The sequence below is a fragment of the Phalaenopsis equestris genome, unplaced genomic scaffold, assembly GCF_001263595.1.
Source record: "Phalaenopsis equestris unplaced genomic scaffold, ASM126359v1 Scaffold000297, whole genome shotgun sequence".
In the NCBI taxonomy this organism is placed as follows: domain Eukaryota; kingdom Viridiplantae; phylum Streptophyta; class Magnoliopsida; order Asparagales; family Orchidaceae; genus Phalaenopsis; species Phalaenopsis equestris.
The window spans coordinates 4,542,634-4,561,853 of NW_018164739.1; the positions used below are offsets into that span (position 1 = coordinate 4,542,634).

Consider the following 19,220-nt stretch of genomic DNA (forward strand, 5'->3'; position numbering starts at 1 on the left):
GTGATGTTGCTTCTCCATCTTCAAAGCTAGTGTCTGTACATCGAATAGGGATACAATTCTATTTGTACCACATTGCTGATAGATGGCATCAGTCATCTAAGATACCAAGCCACTGTGTGCTCCTTCTGTTTCACCAACTCACATTTAAGCATGAGTTGATCATAGTCAGTTGTGTACTCTACAAAAAAGTCTCTTTGGCATTGATTGTGTAATTTTATGGACATACATGTTGGTAATGCAGAGGAAGATATATGTGCTATATTTCCTTTTTCATCTTAGACCAGATGGTTATATTACTTTTCCCTTTATGTTGTAAAATATGCTTCAGGTCCTCCCATCACATGAAAACATTCTTTCTTAACTTAGTAGCAACTAGCTTGACATTTTTGTTAGGTGGAATGCCATTATACTCAAAGACTAGTTTCACTGTCTGAGCCACTTGGTTAACTCGTCTAGATTCGTAAAACCATCAAATTCACCATGTCAATTTTGACTCCAACGTCTTGGCTTTTTCTCGGTATTGATTCTTCATCACTAGAAACTTTATGATGGAAGGGATTTATTTTCTCTCATCGATCTGACAATATTGTTGTGGCTATGGGTGACATCATCGGGTTGTCTCCTCTCTAAGGTTGAGGATTTTTCGCTGCATATCCTTCAGATTAAGTTTGTGGACACCTCTTTGAGTGTTTCTCCTAGACGTTATTATGTTATTTCTCTCGATCAGAGTTTTGAAGGATGTAGGATTACAAATCATGGTTGGCCGGGGGCTTAAGTTTTGTTGGTAGGTGTCGGGGTAGATTTTTAGTGGAGTTAGGAAAGTTGGCTTTTAAAAATTTAGGTTTAGGGCTAGGATTTGCATTAGAAATTATTAGCGTATGGTGGGGAATTTGTTTTAAGAGATATTAAGTTAGCTTTTTTTTATTAAGTTTTGATTTGGGATAGAAAGACAAATTCCTAAAAATTTATGCTTTGTGGTGCTTGATAACAAATGATATCATTTCAGGACTCTTAGAAGGTGCTTAAGGTGTGGATCTTGGGGGCAAGGGAACAAGAAGATGCGAGTCAGTGACTTTTTGAAGGGAATGGAGGGTGAAATCTATTGTTGGACAGTAGATTGGTGAAGTTTGACTGCTGTATGGACTAAAAACAACTTTTAAATGGCAAAATTGCGAAGTATGGGCGACGAGGAGGTTCTATCACTTGTTTTTGAGCAAGATATAGACAACAATTGCAAAACGAAGATGATACAACACTCCTTAAAACAGAAATCATAGAATACAATGTCTAAAAACACCAAAACAAAACTAAAAGTTTCAAACATTCAAAATCCAAATATAAGAGAACCTCCTAATAAAAAATAAACATAATTAGAAATAATGGAATAGGAAAAAAACTCAAAAAGGAAAAAATCTGTTGAAAATTGGGAATGGTAGGAATTCTGGGCAGAAATCATTGTCCCACTATTGTGGGATGTTCCGCGATCACGCAGTTCGACGGGACCGTGAAAAATTTGGTCTCCACTGTAAAGGATCGTGACCCGTGTCAGTTTAGCTGAATTCTATTTTTTTCAAAGTAGAACTCAATTCAAATAAGATTCCGTAAGTTCTCTGAGTATGGGTTTAGTAACTATTTTGAAAATTGCAGTTAAATTTTCTGTAATTAAATTTATTGTTTTTTTTTATTGTTAAATTTTAGTAACTATTTTGAAGATTCCGTAAGTTCTCTGAGTATGGGTTTAGTTTTTTATTTTGTGGATTTAGGATTTATGATAGGTAACGTAATTAAATTTGTTGTTTTTTTTAACGGTGTGGGTTTAATCAACTCAAATAGGATTTAAAAAAAACAATAGCATTTATAAGTCTCTAAAAATCTGTTTGGTAAGGTTTTAGGTAATTTTCCTTAAATCCTGCGTAAAATAGGATGCTAAAGATCTCCTTTGGGCCATCATGGTTTTCTTCCTTTTTTTTAAATCAGGATCATGTGCCATTTAGATACAATTTTCTATCTAGCATTTATGCAGAAACAAAGCTTGTTTGTTACTCTAAGCCTGTCTATTGGTTAACACCATCATTCAAAAGTTTTGCTGGCATATATGCTTGATTGCCGCATATGTTCCCATTGCCAGTGAAGATGTTTACTAAAATCTACCTCTTTTCTGTTTTTTAACTCATTAATGAAATTTAGTTCTGCAACAGAGTTTATCTCCAGTGTTCTATTGCATAATAGTTTCCATGTTCACTAACGTTGGAATAATTATAGAATATTCTTTTTAATTGACAATAATCCACTATTAGGTGAACATTTTAATAATTATGATGAATGTGGCCTAATAATGCTAAAATTTATTAGGAATTTGAATCTTTGAGGAAGAAGCTTTTGAATTGACTATGGAGTAGAGGACTGCATGTTGATGGAAAGTGGGGCGAGGGGAGAGAGTGGGGTGGTTTCAAAGCAAGGAGAGAAAGTATCTACTTATTGTTAAGCTGATCAGGAATTAAATGCCTCTAACGACTTTTAAGAGGCTACTTATAGAAAATAACTGCATAAAATTTATGCACGAATACTCTAATGATAATTATGTTCCAAAAATATTACAAACATTGACCCATAATAAAATATCATAAGACAACCAAGGACTGCTACATAGCATAAACTATGTCATGACTGAAAACATGCTTCTCACAAACAAATCATAATAGGGCTTAAGTCTAGTAAGTTTTAAATGCTGTAATTTGGTGACGCGGGGCTTTGCCGTGACCAGGCGGGAGCGGGGTTCTCGCGCAGCATGAACGCGGGGGCGGGAACTCTCGCAAGTGAACCGGCCGGCCCAATTGAGACCGGTCCAGGGTACACCCAAGCCGAGCAGTCTGGGGCTGGAGTTTTGATGGGGCGAGCTGCCTTTTGTGCGCCTATCGTGCCTTTTCTACTTCTTCTTCATATGGAAGTATTTTAATGGCTATTTCTTGCCTCTCCACCCCTTTTTTGTGTGTGGGAGCTTTCTTCTCTAATTCTTTCCTTGTCTTCTTCAATAAGAGTATTTATATATTTGTTTCCGAGTTTAGGGTTAGTCTTGGCAGTGTTTGATTTTAGATTTCATGTGTGGGGTTTTCTTCCCCCTCAAGGGTTGTATCCGATGGTTAGGGTGGTGCTCCAGTTGTATCCCTCTCTCTGGTAGTGATTGTATCCTCCTTGTTCCGGTTTATAGCAATCCGCCTTGCTGTCTGACACCTTCCCGCCACCCTAAATTCCCCTCATCTTTGCTACATCACTGTCGACCCACCCATCCTTGCTGTCGCCGCCCTGGGGTAGCTAACTTTTGTCGTTCCAGCCCTCTAGTTGTTCCTTCCGTCTTCTTACCTCCCCTTTGCCGCCACCACTCCCGCTAGTCTCCCATGATCTAGCAACCTTTACCGCCCTTGGGATGCACTCTTGAGGTGTTTGTTGTGTCGTTTTATGTGTTGGTGATGCTATTTTCAGTTTGTGTGTGTTGTAACCCTATTTCCTTATTAATAAAAGTTGTTCTTGTGATTTAGTTATTTTTTTTTCTATATCATTTGGTATCAGAGCTAGTCAAACCCTAGTCTTATCTTAGGATTCCCTAGCATCCGTCATAAACCAAAATTTTCTTTCATACTATCAGATATCCTTTTCACAACTCAAGCCCTAACCCCACGAACATTTTTCTTTTCTATTCACTAATTCCTAGCCATGCCACCATTGAGATATATACCCGAGCTCTCACTGGAGGAGATACGACAAGAGATCTGTAGAATTTGAAGGTGAATTACGAACTTGAAAGATGAAATCCAAAGGGAGGCTGCCCCCGACTGTGATCCGAAACGTCGAAGGCGGGAACAAGAAGATATGAAGATGAAGCGGAAAACGTAAAGCCACTTTCTACCAACTTACTACCGTCAAAAGTTGCAGACTCTAGCTTAGGATGTGGAGAGACTGCAACACCAAGCGACCTTCCTGGCTAGCAAGCTATCATAGCCAAAAAATGTGACACTGACTGAGCAGGGCGTTGTTGAAACCTAAAGAAAAGACAATGTAGACACTGAAAAGAAGTTCGAACGAGAACTTTCATCGGAGGTAATCTTCTCTCGTGGATCTTTCTTGTTCGTGAATGCATTCAATGTCTTTCCTCCTTGTGATCAAAAGGAATATTCAATGTTGATGAAATTTTGGTTCCTGCTCTTCTAGAAGATGGAGAACTTTTTTGTTGAGATACATAAAATCACACAGATCAAAAGTTGTTATAATTTAAAATTTTAGTGGATGGTAATAATCAATTGATAGCATCACAGTAGGTTACACTTTTAGCCTTCAACCCCAGCTCTCTGTATGAAGAGACGAAAGGTCGGTGTGAAGATCTTGTTATTGAAACACATCAGTAGATGTCAGTTCTCCAAAATTTCAGGAGTCAGAGGGAAGAGCCAAAAGATAATAAAAATCACTCATCAACTAAACTCTTGCAAACCCTCAACCTCGTTGAAGCCCAACTTGTCATAGATGGGAAGCATATGAAATATTTACTTGTTTGGAACTTGGATTGGGAAAACCTACGTAGTGGGATCCGGGAATAGATCGATAGGGAGGCATGTTCGCAAGTGGGAAAAGCTTCTCAGATGCTTGGGTAGCCAGCGCATTCGCCAGTGGGATCCAGGAATGGCCGACGAGAACCCAAAGCTATGATGAATGAGGTCCAAGCTCCCATAACCCCGGGAGACTGATTCGGGGTTTGTTGTTGTGACCCGCGGGAGTGGGGCTCTCCTGCAGTAGGAACGCGGGAGCGGGAACTTCTGCAAGCGAATCGACTGGCTCAATTGAGTTCTATCTGGGGTGCACCTTGGCCAAGTGACCTTGGTGGGTTTTTTGATGGGGCGAGCGGCCTTTTGCGCCCCTCTCCCGCCTTTTCTACTTCTTCTTCATATGGAAGTACCTTAATGGTTATTTCTTGCCTCCCCAACCTTTCCTTATGTGTGAGAGCTTCCTTCTTTAGTTCTTCCCTTTTCTTCATTAATAAGAGTATATTTTATGCTTGTTTATGCGTTTAGCATTAGTTTTGGCTGTATTTGATCTTAGATTTCCTGTGTGGAGTCTTCTTTCCCCTTAGGGTTGTATCCAACGGTTAGGGTGGGCTTTGGTTGTATCCCACTCCCCGGTGGTGATTTTATCATCTTTGTTCCGGTTTCCAACAAACTACTTTGCTGTTCAACACTTTCCTGCGACCCCAAATTGCCTGCATCTTTGTTACATTGCTGCTGACCCACCTATGCTTGCTGTCGCTGCACCAGGACAGCTAACCTGTCGTTCCTGCCGTTTCTCCTTAAATTTTTTGTTGTATCCGCATAGGATTGCCAACCCTCTAGTTGTTACTGTCATTTTCTCACCTTGCCTTTGCTGTTGCGTCCCCGACTAGTCCTCTCTAATCCACCTAGCAAGTTCCACCGCTTTTGTGATGCACTCTTGAGGTGCTTGTTGTGTCATTTTGTATTTTTAATATTATTTTTCAGTTTGTGTGTGTTGTAACCCTATTTCTCTATTAATAAAAATTGTTCTTGTGGTTTGGGTCTTTTTCCTTCGGTATCATTCGGTAAGGAAAAGAAACCTGCTACCATTGGGAAGATATGATTAACTGGAGGAATAGACAAGAAAATTACTCACCGGAGCCTCGCAATTGTTATAATTTTTTGGGGAAATTTACACAACATACCACATAACTCTTCTGTATTTACATACCTTGGACCCAAAGTTTGTTATTTACACTTATAACACCTTAGTGTCATATGCTCATGCATCGAAAAGTGCATTTCACTTTTAAAATGGTATTGATGATGGCATTTTTGATGTGGTGTTACAAATTTGAGTGGCATGCAACTAAATATGATGGTTTGGTGTTGGATATGTAAATACTTAAGAATTGTGGTATGTAGTAGATTGTCTGAAACATTCAATTTAAGGTTGTATGATGTTAGATTTGATTGGTGTCCACTAAATGTTTCTTCTGGTTGAAAAAATTCCTTATTTCGAGGCAAGATATGGTTTTTACCTTGAGGAATCAGTAAATGATCTTTTTTTTTAAAGTTATAAATATTGTGGCTATCTGTTCAATATTTTTTTGGCTAAACTTTTAAGTAGATCACATTTTCATTATCTTAATAGGTGGAGTACATTTTGGGGCCTGCGGTCTTCAATCAAATAAGCTCAAATCGTTAATTGGTCACCAGTCACAACTGTCAATGCATCGGAGCTCAAAGCAGCCTAATAAGTTGCAAAAGTTATCCGTTCAAGCTGAATATGGGTAATGGATCCAGCTTTATCAATTAGAATATTAAATAGCAGTCGACTGTTCTCCGATGTGGGGTATAAATGTAGGGTGTGGGATTACACTATAAAGGGATAACTGTTGCCTTGAGTTTTTTCATTCTAGTGATTTTAGGGAGCGGTCTTTTACTATTTACATCGATTTGTTTCCTGGATTGCTAACATCGGTAGCTGCTGAAACCTTGCGATTTATTATTTAGTTTTTTTATTCTTGTTTGGTGTTGGTCACTTTGGAGGGCCTATATAGGTTATTATTGATTTGCGCATTTAACTTTTCTTGTATTATGTGAGTTGCATTTATTCATTTCCAAGTTCATTGGTTGCCATAGATTTAGACTCTTTTAATTGAAAATTTTGAACGAGAATGTGAAATTTTAGGATCCTTTACGTTTTGTTCTTGTTGCAGAATGAAGATCTTGTTACCACTATTTACTTCAGCTTTCATTTTTTTACTCATAATGCTAAATGCTCTCAGAAATTATATTGACAACTTCTTTTCCTTAACAATTCTATACTTGAATAACACCAAATTTTTGTTACCTAAGCGCAAAACAGGGATATCTGAACCTTCTAATTGATTTGGGATTTACATTGAAGTCTCTTAAATTTACCATCTAAAAGCTTCCGTTATGTGGCATGCAAAAACTATATTGACATAATATAAAAGATATTTGGTGTTTTGCTTGTTTTGACCTCTTGAAATATTTTTACCTAAATTAGATTTAGTTGAATAGGAAAATTATTGGCGTAAAGATGTTTGAAGGGTAGAAATTTTATCATCATCTAATCTTTGTCCATTTTTGATTGACTTTATGAATCTTCATTTACTATTCCTTTATGTTCAACACAGCATGAAGTGTTTATTCTATTCTGCACACTTATTTTTGGATAAGTTTTATTCAAGTTATTCTAAGTTTGCTTCTTTTTCTTCTTAATTATCCGATACTATTTAGTTTGCATATCTAATCAGTACATTTTCTACACTTGTGGTATATGTCCAAACTGCATCAATTAATTTTTTTATTATTTTTTCTTCAGTAGACGTCACTCCCACTGTATCACTCATAAAATCATTATCTAACTTCAAATCTGCAATTTTAGTCTATTATAAATTATTGTATAAATTAGCATAAACATGACTACTTGTATGCTGCATTTCTTATTTTTATGCATTACAACCCTGATTCTATGTAGCATAATCAGAACATGTTTTAATTAACTTATTACCAACAAAAATAACCGAAAAAGAAACCCCAGCGAAACCATTTTGCTTTTAACCTTTTGATTCTTTTTAGTGTCCTCTTGGCGTATATCTGATACTTATTCTCAAGCACAGTTTAAAAATTTAAGCGGCAGAAATTTTAGCAGGGGAAATTCTAATTTGTATCGATGTCCGTAGTTTCAGCTCTAGTTTGGGTGGAGAATTTTGTTGATTATGGATTTTGGTACATCTTAGTTGTTTCTAATGTTGGTTAGTCGAGTTTATAGGGACGTGGAAAGGAGGCCAGGAAATCTTGCTGCTTCTACGTGATGGTTCTTTTCAATCCCCTTTTTGATCTCCCTCCTGACCCGTTTCCTTTTCTTGGGTTCTTCCCGCTTCTTTTGATACTTCTCACTACCTGATCTCCTCCAAACAGTTGCTGTGCACAAGTTCCTCATCAAATTGAATTAGGATCTGTTCACTGTTATTTGTCACTCATCCATCAATCTGGTGGCAAAGTAAAATCTCCCACCATCCTTTAGTGGATGCCATACTTAACCTAACCAACATTTGAACCCATGCATGTTGAGCTTCATATATGCTCCACATAATGGCATGATCAAATGTGGTGATGGTGATGGAGGGTGACAAATAACAGTCAATATATTGCACCAATCAAGCCTGAGATATCTCGTCCTAAACCAAAATTAACTAATAATCACTCATTTTAGAAGATAGACTTCAACATCAAGTCTAAAATACTATAATTGAATAAGAAGGATGTTCCGATTGACTAACTAATTGCGCAATGAGAAACACAAAAAGCTTACTTGAAAATGGTCAAAGCTTCATCTATTCGCAAAATGGACTTCACCAATATTTTCAAAGCATTGAAATTAGCGAAGAAGACTAGCCTTGATCGATTTTGATAAATCACGATGAAGATGGGCATGTCATGTAAATAAGTGTTGTGATGCTTCACTGGCCGTCAAAATCTGTTGAATTTTGCCCTTTCATATAGCGGAGTGTCTATTCTTTTGGAATACCTAAATTGCTAAGAAGGATAATTTCATTATTAGTTCGATCAAATACAATGACAAAGACGAAAATCGAATGTGATGCGACGTGAATCGAGTCGAATTATTTTAATTGCTCTCCAAATTACTTAAATGTTGACCTATGAAGAAACATACCGCATCGATGCGTTTGAAACATCAAATTTGCTGAGAAATGAGACCCATATTGCCAAGTTCCTTGTATGGTCATGATACATGAAGTTAACCATGCTCTAGGCCAATGACACGCAAATTGAGGCCATAACAAATGAGGGTTTAAACATAGTTTAATTGTCTCCTCCTTATTGTTCTCATTATAAGATGTGTGGGCACAACCTTGATAAATGCTATAAGCTTCACCCTAATTTGAAATCTAAAGATCAAGTGAATAAGAATGGATCCGACCCCACTACTTTGGACATATCTATTCCATATAGAGAGAAAACTACTACAGAACAAGTTATGGTGTCTGATTTAATTACCCCTGTGTACCCTCCCCCTGAAAATACTATTTCTGCGATTAATGAGAAGCTGGATGACCCTACTAAGCAACCACTTTCAAACCCTCAGTTGCAGGAAGCATTAGGTGAAGAGGAGACAATTCATGCTTCACACACACGTGAACCGACAATCGTTGCAACAGTTGACAATCCTTCTGGTGCTCATCAGCTTTTATCTGCCCGACGTTCTGTTTACCAACACGATGATCAGATAAGCCGATCTTCAGAGGAGGAATTACAGGTCTATTCAAGGAGGAAGAAGAAGAACTACAGCTCGGGAACCTAATGGATGATATTTTGGTTACTTCGGTAATGGCTCGACACTTTTATTAGTTGGATCTTGCCCTTGAACTAGAGGCTTGAGCTAGAGGCAGAGACATGACTAAACTGGCTCATCCCTAGCTACTTCTTTTCTACGATTTTGGTATCTTTCTTTTTTTGGGTTTCCCTATATCTTTTCTCTTTTGGGGTGTTTGTGTGTGTTGTATCGTATGAATATGGTGCCTTTATTGGGCCCTCTCATATAACTTTTATGCATCTCCTTTTTTTAATAGATTTAGCCCTTGGGCTTATATATATATATATATATATATATATATATATATATATAATAAACTTATATATGACGTCATCTTCCTTCCCGCTCGGCTCTGCTAAGTTTTTGCCTCATGGCGAACCCTAGCAACTGTTACGGCCTCGCTGCTTCTTCGGCGTCTTCGCGCTGCTTCTGTTTCGTCTCCCTGTTTCTCGCTCTTGCAAATTTGGCTCTGCGGCTCGTCTGCGTCTTCCCGGCTTTGTAGTTTGCGGCTCTGCGGCTCCTCTACGGTGCGGCTCGTCTTCTCGCTAGTTCTGCGGCTTCCTGTCTTGCAGGTACATCTAGCAATTTCTGCTTGTCCCACGTGCTCTCCTTTTCAGCTTTGGTCGACGCTATTTTTCCCGTGTTTTCTTCTTAATGCCACATCGAATGACTTCAGACAGATTGTATGCAGCTGCCCTTGCTGGTGTCCACACCTCAGGTACACCTAAATCATGTTTTTTCCCTCCTTCGTTTAAGTGAGCGAAGGACATCAAGAAACCTGGTAGGAATAATGAGATGTCTGCCCTCTTTTTTACAGAAGCTGAAGGTAGAAGCTGAAGGTATTCAACTTGAACAGAAGCTGAAGGTATTCAACTTGATTCCTCCTGTCGTCTGAATTTAGTTGGGAAATTTCTCTGTGGTCATCCCAAAACGGAGCTTATTTGCAAGGAATTTGAACTTATGCAGCTTGTTGGGAGTGAAAAATTGGACTATTAGATAGAAGACACACTCTTATTCAAATTAATAATAAAGAAGATTACACACGCTTATTTGCTAGAAGGATAATCTGAATTGATAACAGAGCAATGAAGATTCTGAAATGGTCTGTGGATTTTGACCCACAGACAAAACCGCCAATCATTCTGGTTTGGATTCGTTTTCTTGGTCTGAAATTTCATTATTTTTTAGAAATTTCTTATGGTAAGCCACTCAAGACGACCATTCCTATTTTTAATATTTTCCGTCCATCTGAAGCTAGAGTACTTGTTGAAAGAGACACCACTTCTTCTGCTTCTGAAGAAATTTGGTTGGACACACAACATCATGGATATTGGCAGAAGATAGAGATTGAGCATTTTCCTTCGTATTGTTCGAACTGTCGTATGTTCGACCACTCCAGTTCTCAATGTCATTATCTACATCCCCACCTCAGACCAAAAAAGCAAAGTGTTACGCTAGAGGCAGTGATTCTAACTACTCCTGATCAGCTCCAAGTTATTGACACTATTGATCATCAAAATGATACACCTGAAGATGCCGCTATTCTCACAGGCATTATATCAATCATTCAGTCTCCATACATTGTTGTAGCTCCCCCGTCTTTGGAACCTCCTATCGTGGAGGCGAGGGCCCCCGTCTTTGGCACCTCCTATCGTGGAGGCGAGGGAGATTCTTCAGACTCCGCCTGCCCTAAAACCTATCACTGATATTACAGGTGAAAATACTTTTGCTGATAGTTCAATGCTATTCAGACTCAGGGGGATCATGATGTGCAACGTCCTACACCTGTCCAACCACCTTTGGACCAATCCATTGATCAGATGAGTCAATCCACAGATGAGGAATGACGGATCTATACATCCAGGAGGAAGAAGAAGAATGAAGACATACTTGAACTCAGAAATCTGATAGATGATACTTTGGTTACTTCGGGTAATGGTACGCGCCTTACCAATTTTTTAACTGGCTCCCTTCCGAGAACTAGAGGCAGAGGAATAACTAAAGTGGGACGTCCCCAGCACTTTTGTGTCTGTTGGTGGCTTTTTGATTTTTTATTTTTATGTATCTTTGCTTCTTTGGGTTTTTGTGTGTGTTGTATTGTTTGAGTTGGGTCTTCTTTTAGACTATCTCATACAACCTATCTGTACATTTTATTGTTTAATATATTAGCCCTTGGTTTTTTTTTTTTAAATATGTATTATAAACTTAAAATCCCGATATTCCCCATTACCCATCCTCACAATTTCCGTTAGGCTGTACCCTTTTACGACCTGGTGGCTCCGCAGGATTGGCCTCTTCCCGTCTTATGCTATGAAAAAAAAAAAATCAAATAAACTGATACTTCCTCTCCCATCTCTTCTTCATTCTCTTGATTTCTCATTGCTCCCACAAGCAACAGCTAAACCGACAACCCAGCTAGCCCGCAGGTCCCTACTTGCCTTCCCTTTTTGTTATGTAACTGATCTAGTGAGCTTCTCAACACTCTTCTCCTGCATGCTTTTAATCACTTCCATCACAATTCGGCTTGTCATCGTCAATTTCCTCAAGTCCCATCCGCCATAGCCGCACCTATTTCTCCCATCCTAGTCACTTAATGCCAAATAGGCATCACACAAAATCAAGAGATTGCCCGCTGCTACAACCGTCTGCTCGGTGTCTGCGCCCCCTATCCATTCTCTGGTTTGTACCCCCACATGAATCTCCCTTGTCCGCTCTCGACCCCAAAAGCCCAGGTCATGCAAGTTTCTCTCAGTATACCTGAACAAGCAGTTCAAGTATACCTGAACAAGTAGTTCAAGACTGTTACCCTCTTTTACTTGTTCTGCTCTTAAGGGTTTAGCAACCTTCCACCCTAGCTCTACCACTGTTCACTCTTACTTCGATGATCTCCACATTGTCGCACCCAACCACCAAGCAGCCACAATTTTTTCTCTAAACTTCAAATAACCACCATTTCCATCTCTTTCTTTCGCATAGTTTTCTTCTCTCTCTATCTCTATCTCTCAATTATCTTTCTAAAAAAGACAAAAATTAGAAAAAAAATATAAATATAAATATCTTTTATAGCTCACCTAACATGTTTGTTGCTGTGCCAAGTCAAATTCATTGCCTCGCGCATAAGGTCTAAATGGGAAAATATTATGCACCTCTTCGAGTTCTTCCATTGTGGCTGAGAAAATTGTGAATCTTAAGTACCAGTTTATAATGTTCCAACGTGGTTAGAAAATCTTTTATTGCTTCTAGACAAGTACCTGAAGGCCTATGCATTCCTTTAGGCCCGTTGGTTACAAAACACAGGGTCATAGTGCTGTAACACAACACCCATGTGTGTCTTCTAGGTGTGTGGGCGAACTTAACTTTCTTGATGTAGGCTTACATTGAATGATGTTGGAAGGCTATCGAAATTTAGTCTAATAGGTAACCTAATAGTTAACTTAAACGAAACTTCAATAGAACAAAATAAAAATACTCAAGTTAATTAGATGATTGAATGAAAAGGCAAATTGCAAAATAAAAAAAAGAAATTCTAAATTCTAGCAATACCCAGAACTTACAGTGGAATTAATAGTTCTTCTATGAACATGAATAAAACTCATAATGGATTTGACAACTCGATCGCAAACATAAAAAGAACTTCCTTACTCTGAGCAAATAAGTCGAGGCCATCAAAATTTTAAATTAATTAAACTTAAATGGTGAATGTGGAGCAATCCTTAATAATTAATGAAAATATTAAAATAAAAAAAATGTTGACGTGTTGAGTACCCAAGAATTTTATTTGTCGATCTCGCCATTTGATTCACAACACTCATATGGGTGGACATAAGGTGGTCTTTAAAATGATTAAAATGAAATATTGCATGTATTACAGAGAAAATACTCGTGCAATCAAGTGAACTTGATTTTTAGGGCAATCCTCAACTCAAATACATTGCTCAAACTTTTTGCTACCAAACTTGAGATGAATTTAGGTTTTGCATGTTTTGCGAAATTAATTGAACCCCAATTGCATCACCCAAAGGAACGTACAGTGCCTTGAGATTCAAACAAATATATTAAAATTTATTCAAGTGCATCATATAAATGTATTGAAATACTTGTATATGGCCTGAGAATGATGCATATGCTAAAATGATAAAATCAACCCATATTGTCCTACTCTAAGAAGTGTACAAGTGCTTTAACTTTAATAAAACATTTCTTTTAAAAAATGTGTTTCAAAATCATTGAACAACACGCTCTCTCGAGTGGTTCGCTCTGTTTATAAGAGAGATTTGTAAGTCACACCACTCTAGTCCAATTCTCCTAATAAAGAGTGGAGTTAATGAGATTGAACTCCTATTAAATTAGTTCAATCCTCTTGAAAATAATTTTAGTTAACGAGATTGAGCCCCCACATTAACCAGTCTGACCCTCATAATAAAGACTGAACCCCATTTACAAATACAAGCAAGAAAAATAGATTTATACCCTGATGATGGCCACACTGATATAAATTTTCAATTGGAGGTGTATTCTTTAAAAATTAAAGTTTTCATGTGAAAAATATAAACTCTCACTTCAAAAATTATAAAGGGCACTCACAAGATTTAATCTTTAGGCTCGATCATATGCAAATGAGCATGTTGATTTGACAAGATCTAAATGACAAACACAACAATCAACACCTCGACGTTGGTTGTTTTTTTTGTAAATTTCAACGAGAGTCTATTTTCAAAATTAAGCCCCAACTAATATTCAAATAAAATTAATTAATAGAAGTTATGAACTTGATCCTCTGTAAACGAGACAAAGTTGATAAGATTCAAAGCTTTTCAAATTTTCAATAATGGCTTTTTTGAATGAAAATCTAACTTAAATGGTTCTTATTTTAAAAGTATTCTCAAAATTCAGTAAGATTATTTTAAATTTAAAATCCAAACATTCAAATAAACCAATCACATAATTTCAAATCAAATCTCATCCATTCGCGACACCAATTTAATTTTTCAACGACAAGAACAACAAGTTTATCCCACTAAGTGGGGTCGGTTATATGAATCTTTTTTCTCCTTTTTGTCATATTGCATGTCATATTTTCATTTAATTATAATAAATTAAGATCTTTTTTACACAATATGCCCAAGTCATTTTAGTTTTACCTCTATCCTTCTTAACATAATTCGAATCTTAAACATCTACTCTCCTAACTGAATCTTCAGATGGTTGGCGTTTAATGTGACCAAACCATCTAAAACGGCTGGCGTTAAACTTTTTTGCCGCTAGCGCTACACTAACCCTCTCACAGATACATTCGTTTTGCATTTTGTCTCTGAATGTCAAGCCATTCATCCACCTAAGCATTATCATCTCAGCAACACTTAACATAGTTTTATGCTTCTCTTTTATTAGCCAACATTCTGCGCCATAAAGCATTTTAGGTCTTTCCACCATCCTATAAAATTTTCCTTCAAGTCTAAGCGGTACTTTTCTATCACACAATAGGCTCAATGCATTTTTTCATTTCAATCATCCAACTTGAATTCTACTTATAACATCAACATCTGCATCACCAATTTAATTTGTTGAGACAACAAATTTAAGATCAACCTGTGCTCACAAGAAACTAATGTCGCATCAATTATATCACTATATTTACTTTCAAAATCATCTTACATTAGTAAGAACATGATTTGATTACTTTTTCCATGTGATTTGACCAGTTGGCTTCATAAATTTAGCTTCTATTATAGAGCAATCTGATTAAGTGGTTTGTCGTCAAATGATACCATTCTAATATGATTATAGTTGTTGGTCATATGTTTCATAATAGCTGTGTTTTCTGAAATGTAAATCATAAATATATGTGATAGATTCTCTATTAGTTAATGTTAACTTAAGTTAATCCTTCTAGACATATATTCACCCAAAGTTTAAAGGATCTCTTTGGACAAAGCAGCTCATGGTTGCTTACAAGGTTTTTTCCTATTTGGTCGGGTCGATTAACTCCTTTGACCAAGTATACTAGAATTTTCGATCAATTACTTTGAACAATTAGGTCGGGCCGATTAACTCCTTTGACGAAACCATTGGATCTTGATCTATTTCGTCATCGTTCCAATTCGCTTATAAGCTTAAAGTAATAAATTTCTACAATCCAAAAATTTAATTGATGTTGCTATTATACATTGAGTAATTAGTACTCTAATGATCAACCTTAATCGCAAGTGATATCTTATTATCAGGATGAGTAATTAACCATTCACGCCTATGAAAAATTTAGAACCCCATATCAAAAAGTCCTCACAAAATAAGAGTGGAATATCTGGTTTGTTTCTTAGCTACTGTTTCATTTATCTTTTGAAATTTTGACTCAAAACTTCACATAAAACTCTCTCATTTGTCTTTTGAGGGAGGTCGTGGCAGAAATTTCTAGGCAGACAATACATAAAGAATAAATGTCAGGAACTTAAATGTAAAAGAAACATTTGAACAGTCTTCCTTCTTTAATGGTAAGATCACCTGTGTAAGGCAAGTAATCTATTTAAAATAAAAAAATTTCACTAGTAGTAGTAGTCAATGAGTACATGTTCAATATGTAAATGAACATGATACCAGAGTTATCCCAAACCACAATAGAAATGAAAATATTATTGCTGAAATTCAAAAGGGTTACAACAAAAACTCTTGACAATAAAAAAAGTAGCAACACCGATACGGAAGACACCCTAGGACAAAGACGGTAGGAGTGGGTTGAAACTAGATTGGTGGAAACGGGGGAGTCGAGGTGGTAAGGAGGTTTGACAATAGCAAGTACGAGGTGGGGGTGTGGCTAGATGGTAGGTATCATGTGGTTGGAGGCATTTGCAGTGTAGGAAGGGTCGAATGGACAGTAGCTTGCAGCAAGTGGGTGGACTGGCTGCAAGAAATGAGTCGGAGTGGGATTGGCAGCAGTAAACCGGGAATGATTTGGGTTGGTGGCAGGAAACAAGACTTGTGGGGTTTAGCGACAAGAAGTGGGAAAGGATTTGGGGGCTGGCGATAGGAAACAAGAAGAGTGGGTGGCTTGCAGAAGCAGCAAGAAAGGTAGGGTGGAGTTGGCTGCAACAAGCAATAAAGGAAAGGATAAACACCATCTTAGGACGAGTTACAATTGAAGCACTTTCTCTTCGTCAGATACAACCCTTGAAGAGGAAAACAAGATGTCAGTGGCTGTCCTGGCAGAAATCTTAAGCAAAACTAACCCAAAAACAAAAAATAACATTTATATATAGTAGATAATTAGGAGGGGGAGACCCCTCTCCTTGGGCGGCACACCTAGCCCATAACATGGATCGGTCGGCCCTTGCAGTTACTTCATTGAACTAGTTCAGTGCTCTCCAGCCGGTTCAGCCCCCAGGGAGCCCACGTGAGTGCCCTAAGGTTGGGGGAACTTCGATCTCCTTCATCAAAGCTTTTGGCTGCACGTTGACGGTGACAAAGTGGTTGTAATCTCTCGGGGTTGAATGATTTTCGACTGCGGCTCTAGCAACACCTGGATCCCACTGTCGGTTGCACTGTCTCCCAAAACATCAGAGGAGTTCTCCGCTTGCAAGCATTCATCCATATTGATCCACCCTTATGAGGATACACTACTGAACTAAATTGGGACTTCCTCTCACATATATTATGCTGAATTATCCTAAAATAACCCAAGATTGACTCAACTTGTTCTGAAGTAAGGGTAACATGATCCTCCTCGAACGGTGGTGGCAATGGAAGTAAGGTATCAATTGTGATGTTCTAAAAAGCTTTTTTTCGTGACTGTCCCATGCATGGAATCGACATTTCAGTCCTATCATTCATCATCACCAAAATTGATCTTACCGACACTTCTCTGTTGGTAAGGGCACCTCCGCATAAGGTAGAAGGATGATGCGCTTACTATCATTGGTGAAAGGCTAAGTGTTCTTGAACCCATCATGCTACGCCCTACGGTCAAATTGCCACAATTTATCCAATAAAAGGTGATAGATATTTATGAGCACCACATCGTGTCACACCTGATCCTGCAGCTGGTTTCTAATAAAAAACTCTATTAGGCATCTTCTATCAATGCTAACCCTGTTCTCCTTCAATCATGTCAGAGAAGACAATTGAGAATGCGTCTGAGTCATGAGGCTCAATTTCTCCACCATCTGTGTAGACGCCACATTCTTGCTGCTCCTGCTTACCCTTCCGTTCACTATGCAACGGGTGTATTGCGACAAAGCTATTGTGGCTTCCTATATCCTTAGTATGTAAGACCAGTCAGATCTCACCCTCATCTGGTTAAAGATAGTACACCTCACCCTTTTCTTCAGCCGCCTCTTCATCGCTAACTTCCTCCACTACACCCAATTCAGTAAAAGATACAACTCGGCTTGTCAGGCAATTGGAAGTGATGTGCCCAAATTCATGACATCTGAAGCATTTTTTAGCTGGGGCTCTAGTGGGCGTGTTACTCTTCTCAGACTTCTTACTTTGTCATTATCCCGACCAGTCTACTCAACTCCCTAGGCGTGCTTCTACTTATGTCTCCAACTGCATGTGGTTGTCTGACTGGTGGTGATTGTCCGCTTTGTTTGTGTTGTCTCTCCCCCTTTAATGCTAAGGTCTGGACATTCCTCAATGACCATTAAGGTTGCTGCTGCACAATGTTGTTGATAGCTGGCTTCAAGCCTCCCAGATATTGATCTATGGTTTGTTCATCTGGTTTTACCAACTCACACTTTATCTGCAACTGGTTAAATTTTGTCATGAACTCCACTGACCAGTCTCTCTACTGCAAGTAGCGGGGTCACCGAAACATAACCAAACAGTAATGAGGCGGTAGGTATTTTCCATGCATTCCCTTCCTCACCTTCTTCACTTGATAATTTTTTCACTCTCCTCTCTCTTTCTTTGCTTATGCAAATTTTTCCACCACAGGGAGATACTCTTTTTCAACTTGATGGCTGCAAGTTTAACCCTTTTATTCTTTGATACTTCTTCATGAAGATTCTCTCAATTGATTTGTAGTTATTCGATGAAATCGCCGGGATCCATACCTCCATCAAATTCTGGTAGGTCCACCTTTATTATGAAATCTCTGTGTACTCCATTTGTTGCCTCCTCTCTTGACCTCCACTGATACTGAATTTGAAATAACGGGGCATGTCCACCTCATCATTGAAGTCCTCCCTATGGAAGGGGTTCTAATTCTCATCCTTTTATCTTCTTCGACTCTCTCTATGACGATCGAGGGTAATTTCCCTTCAAGTCCTGTCATCAATCTCGCTGAGCCTCTGTTGTAGTAAACGGATCTCTCATTATATTTCTTCCCTGGTAGGCTTTGGCTTATGTCTCCTTGGTGGTATATGGCTAGTGTTTGGGAATTGGAAGAGGTATTTGAGGATATGATGGAAACTTTTTGGTGGATGTGGCTTGGATAGAGGCGGATGGCTAGGAAACCTAGGATAGAAGTAGGATTAGGTTGTCTATGATACTAATTGATATCAGAGTTATCCCAAACTATAATAGAAATGAAAATATGATTGCTAAAATTCAAAAGGAATACAACAAAAACTTTTAAAAACAAAAAAAAAAAAATTGCAGCACCAATACCGAAGACACCCTGGGTAGGAGACGGTACGAGTGGGTTGCAGTTGGATGAGTGGAAACGAGAGGAATCAGGGTGGCAAAAAGGGTTGACGACAACAGGTAGGAGATGTGGGTGTGGTTAGCTAGCAAGTATCAAATGCTAGAGGCACTTGCGGTGTAGAGAGGGGCGGCTAGACAATAACCCATAGCAGGTGGGTGGACTGGCTGCAGGAAAAGGGGGGGGGGGGGGGGGGGGT

At 38.3% G+C, this 19,220-nt stretch overlaps 1 protein-coding gene across 2 annotated transcripts in view; it reads left to right on the forward strand.

Moving 5' to 3' along the window:
- The window catches only part of LOC110025250, a 31,487-nt gene that overhangs the window by 8,238 nt on the left and 4,029 nt on the right, over window positions 1-19,220 (forward strand). For both annotated transcript variants that reach the window (XM_020725610.1, XM_020725611.1), the window contains exon 2: window positions 6,169-6,307. In XM_020725610.1, coding sequence (XP_020581269.1) covers window positions 6,169-6,307 — 139 coding nt within the window. The remainder of the gene's footprint in view (window positions 1-6,168; window positions 6,308-19,220) is intronic.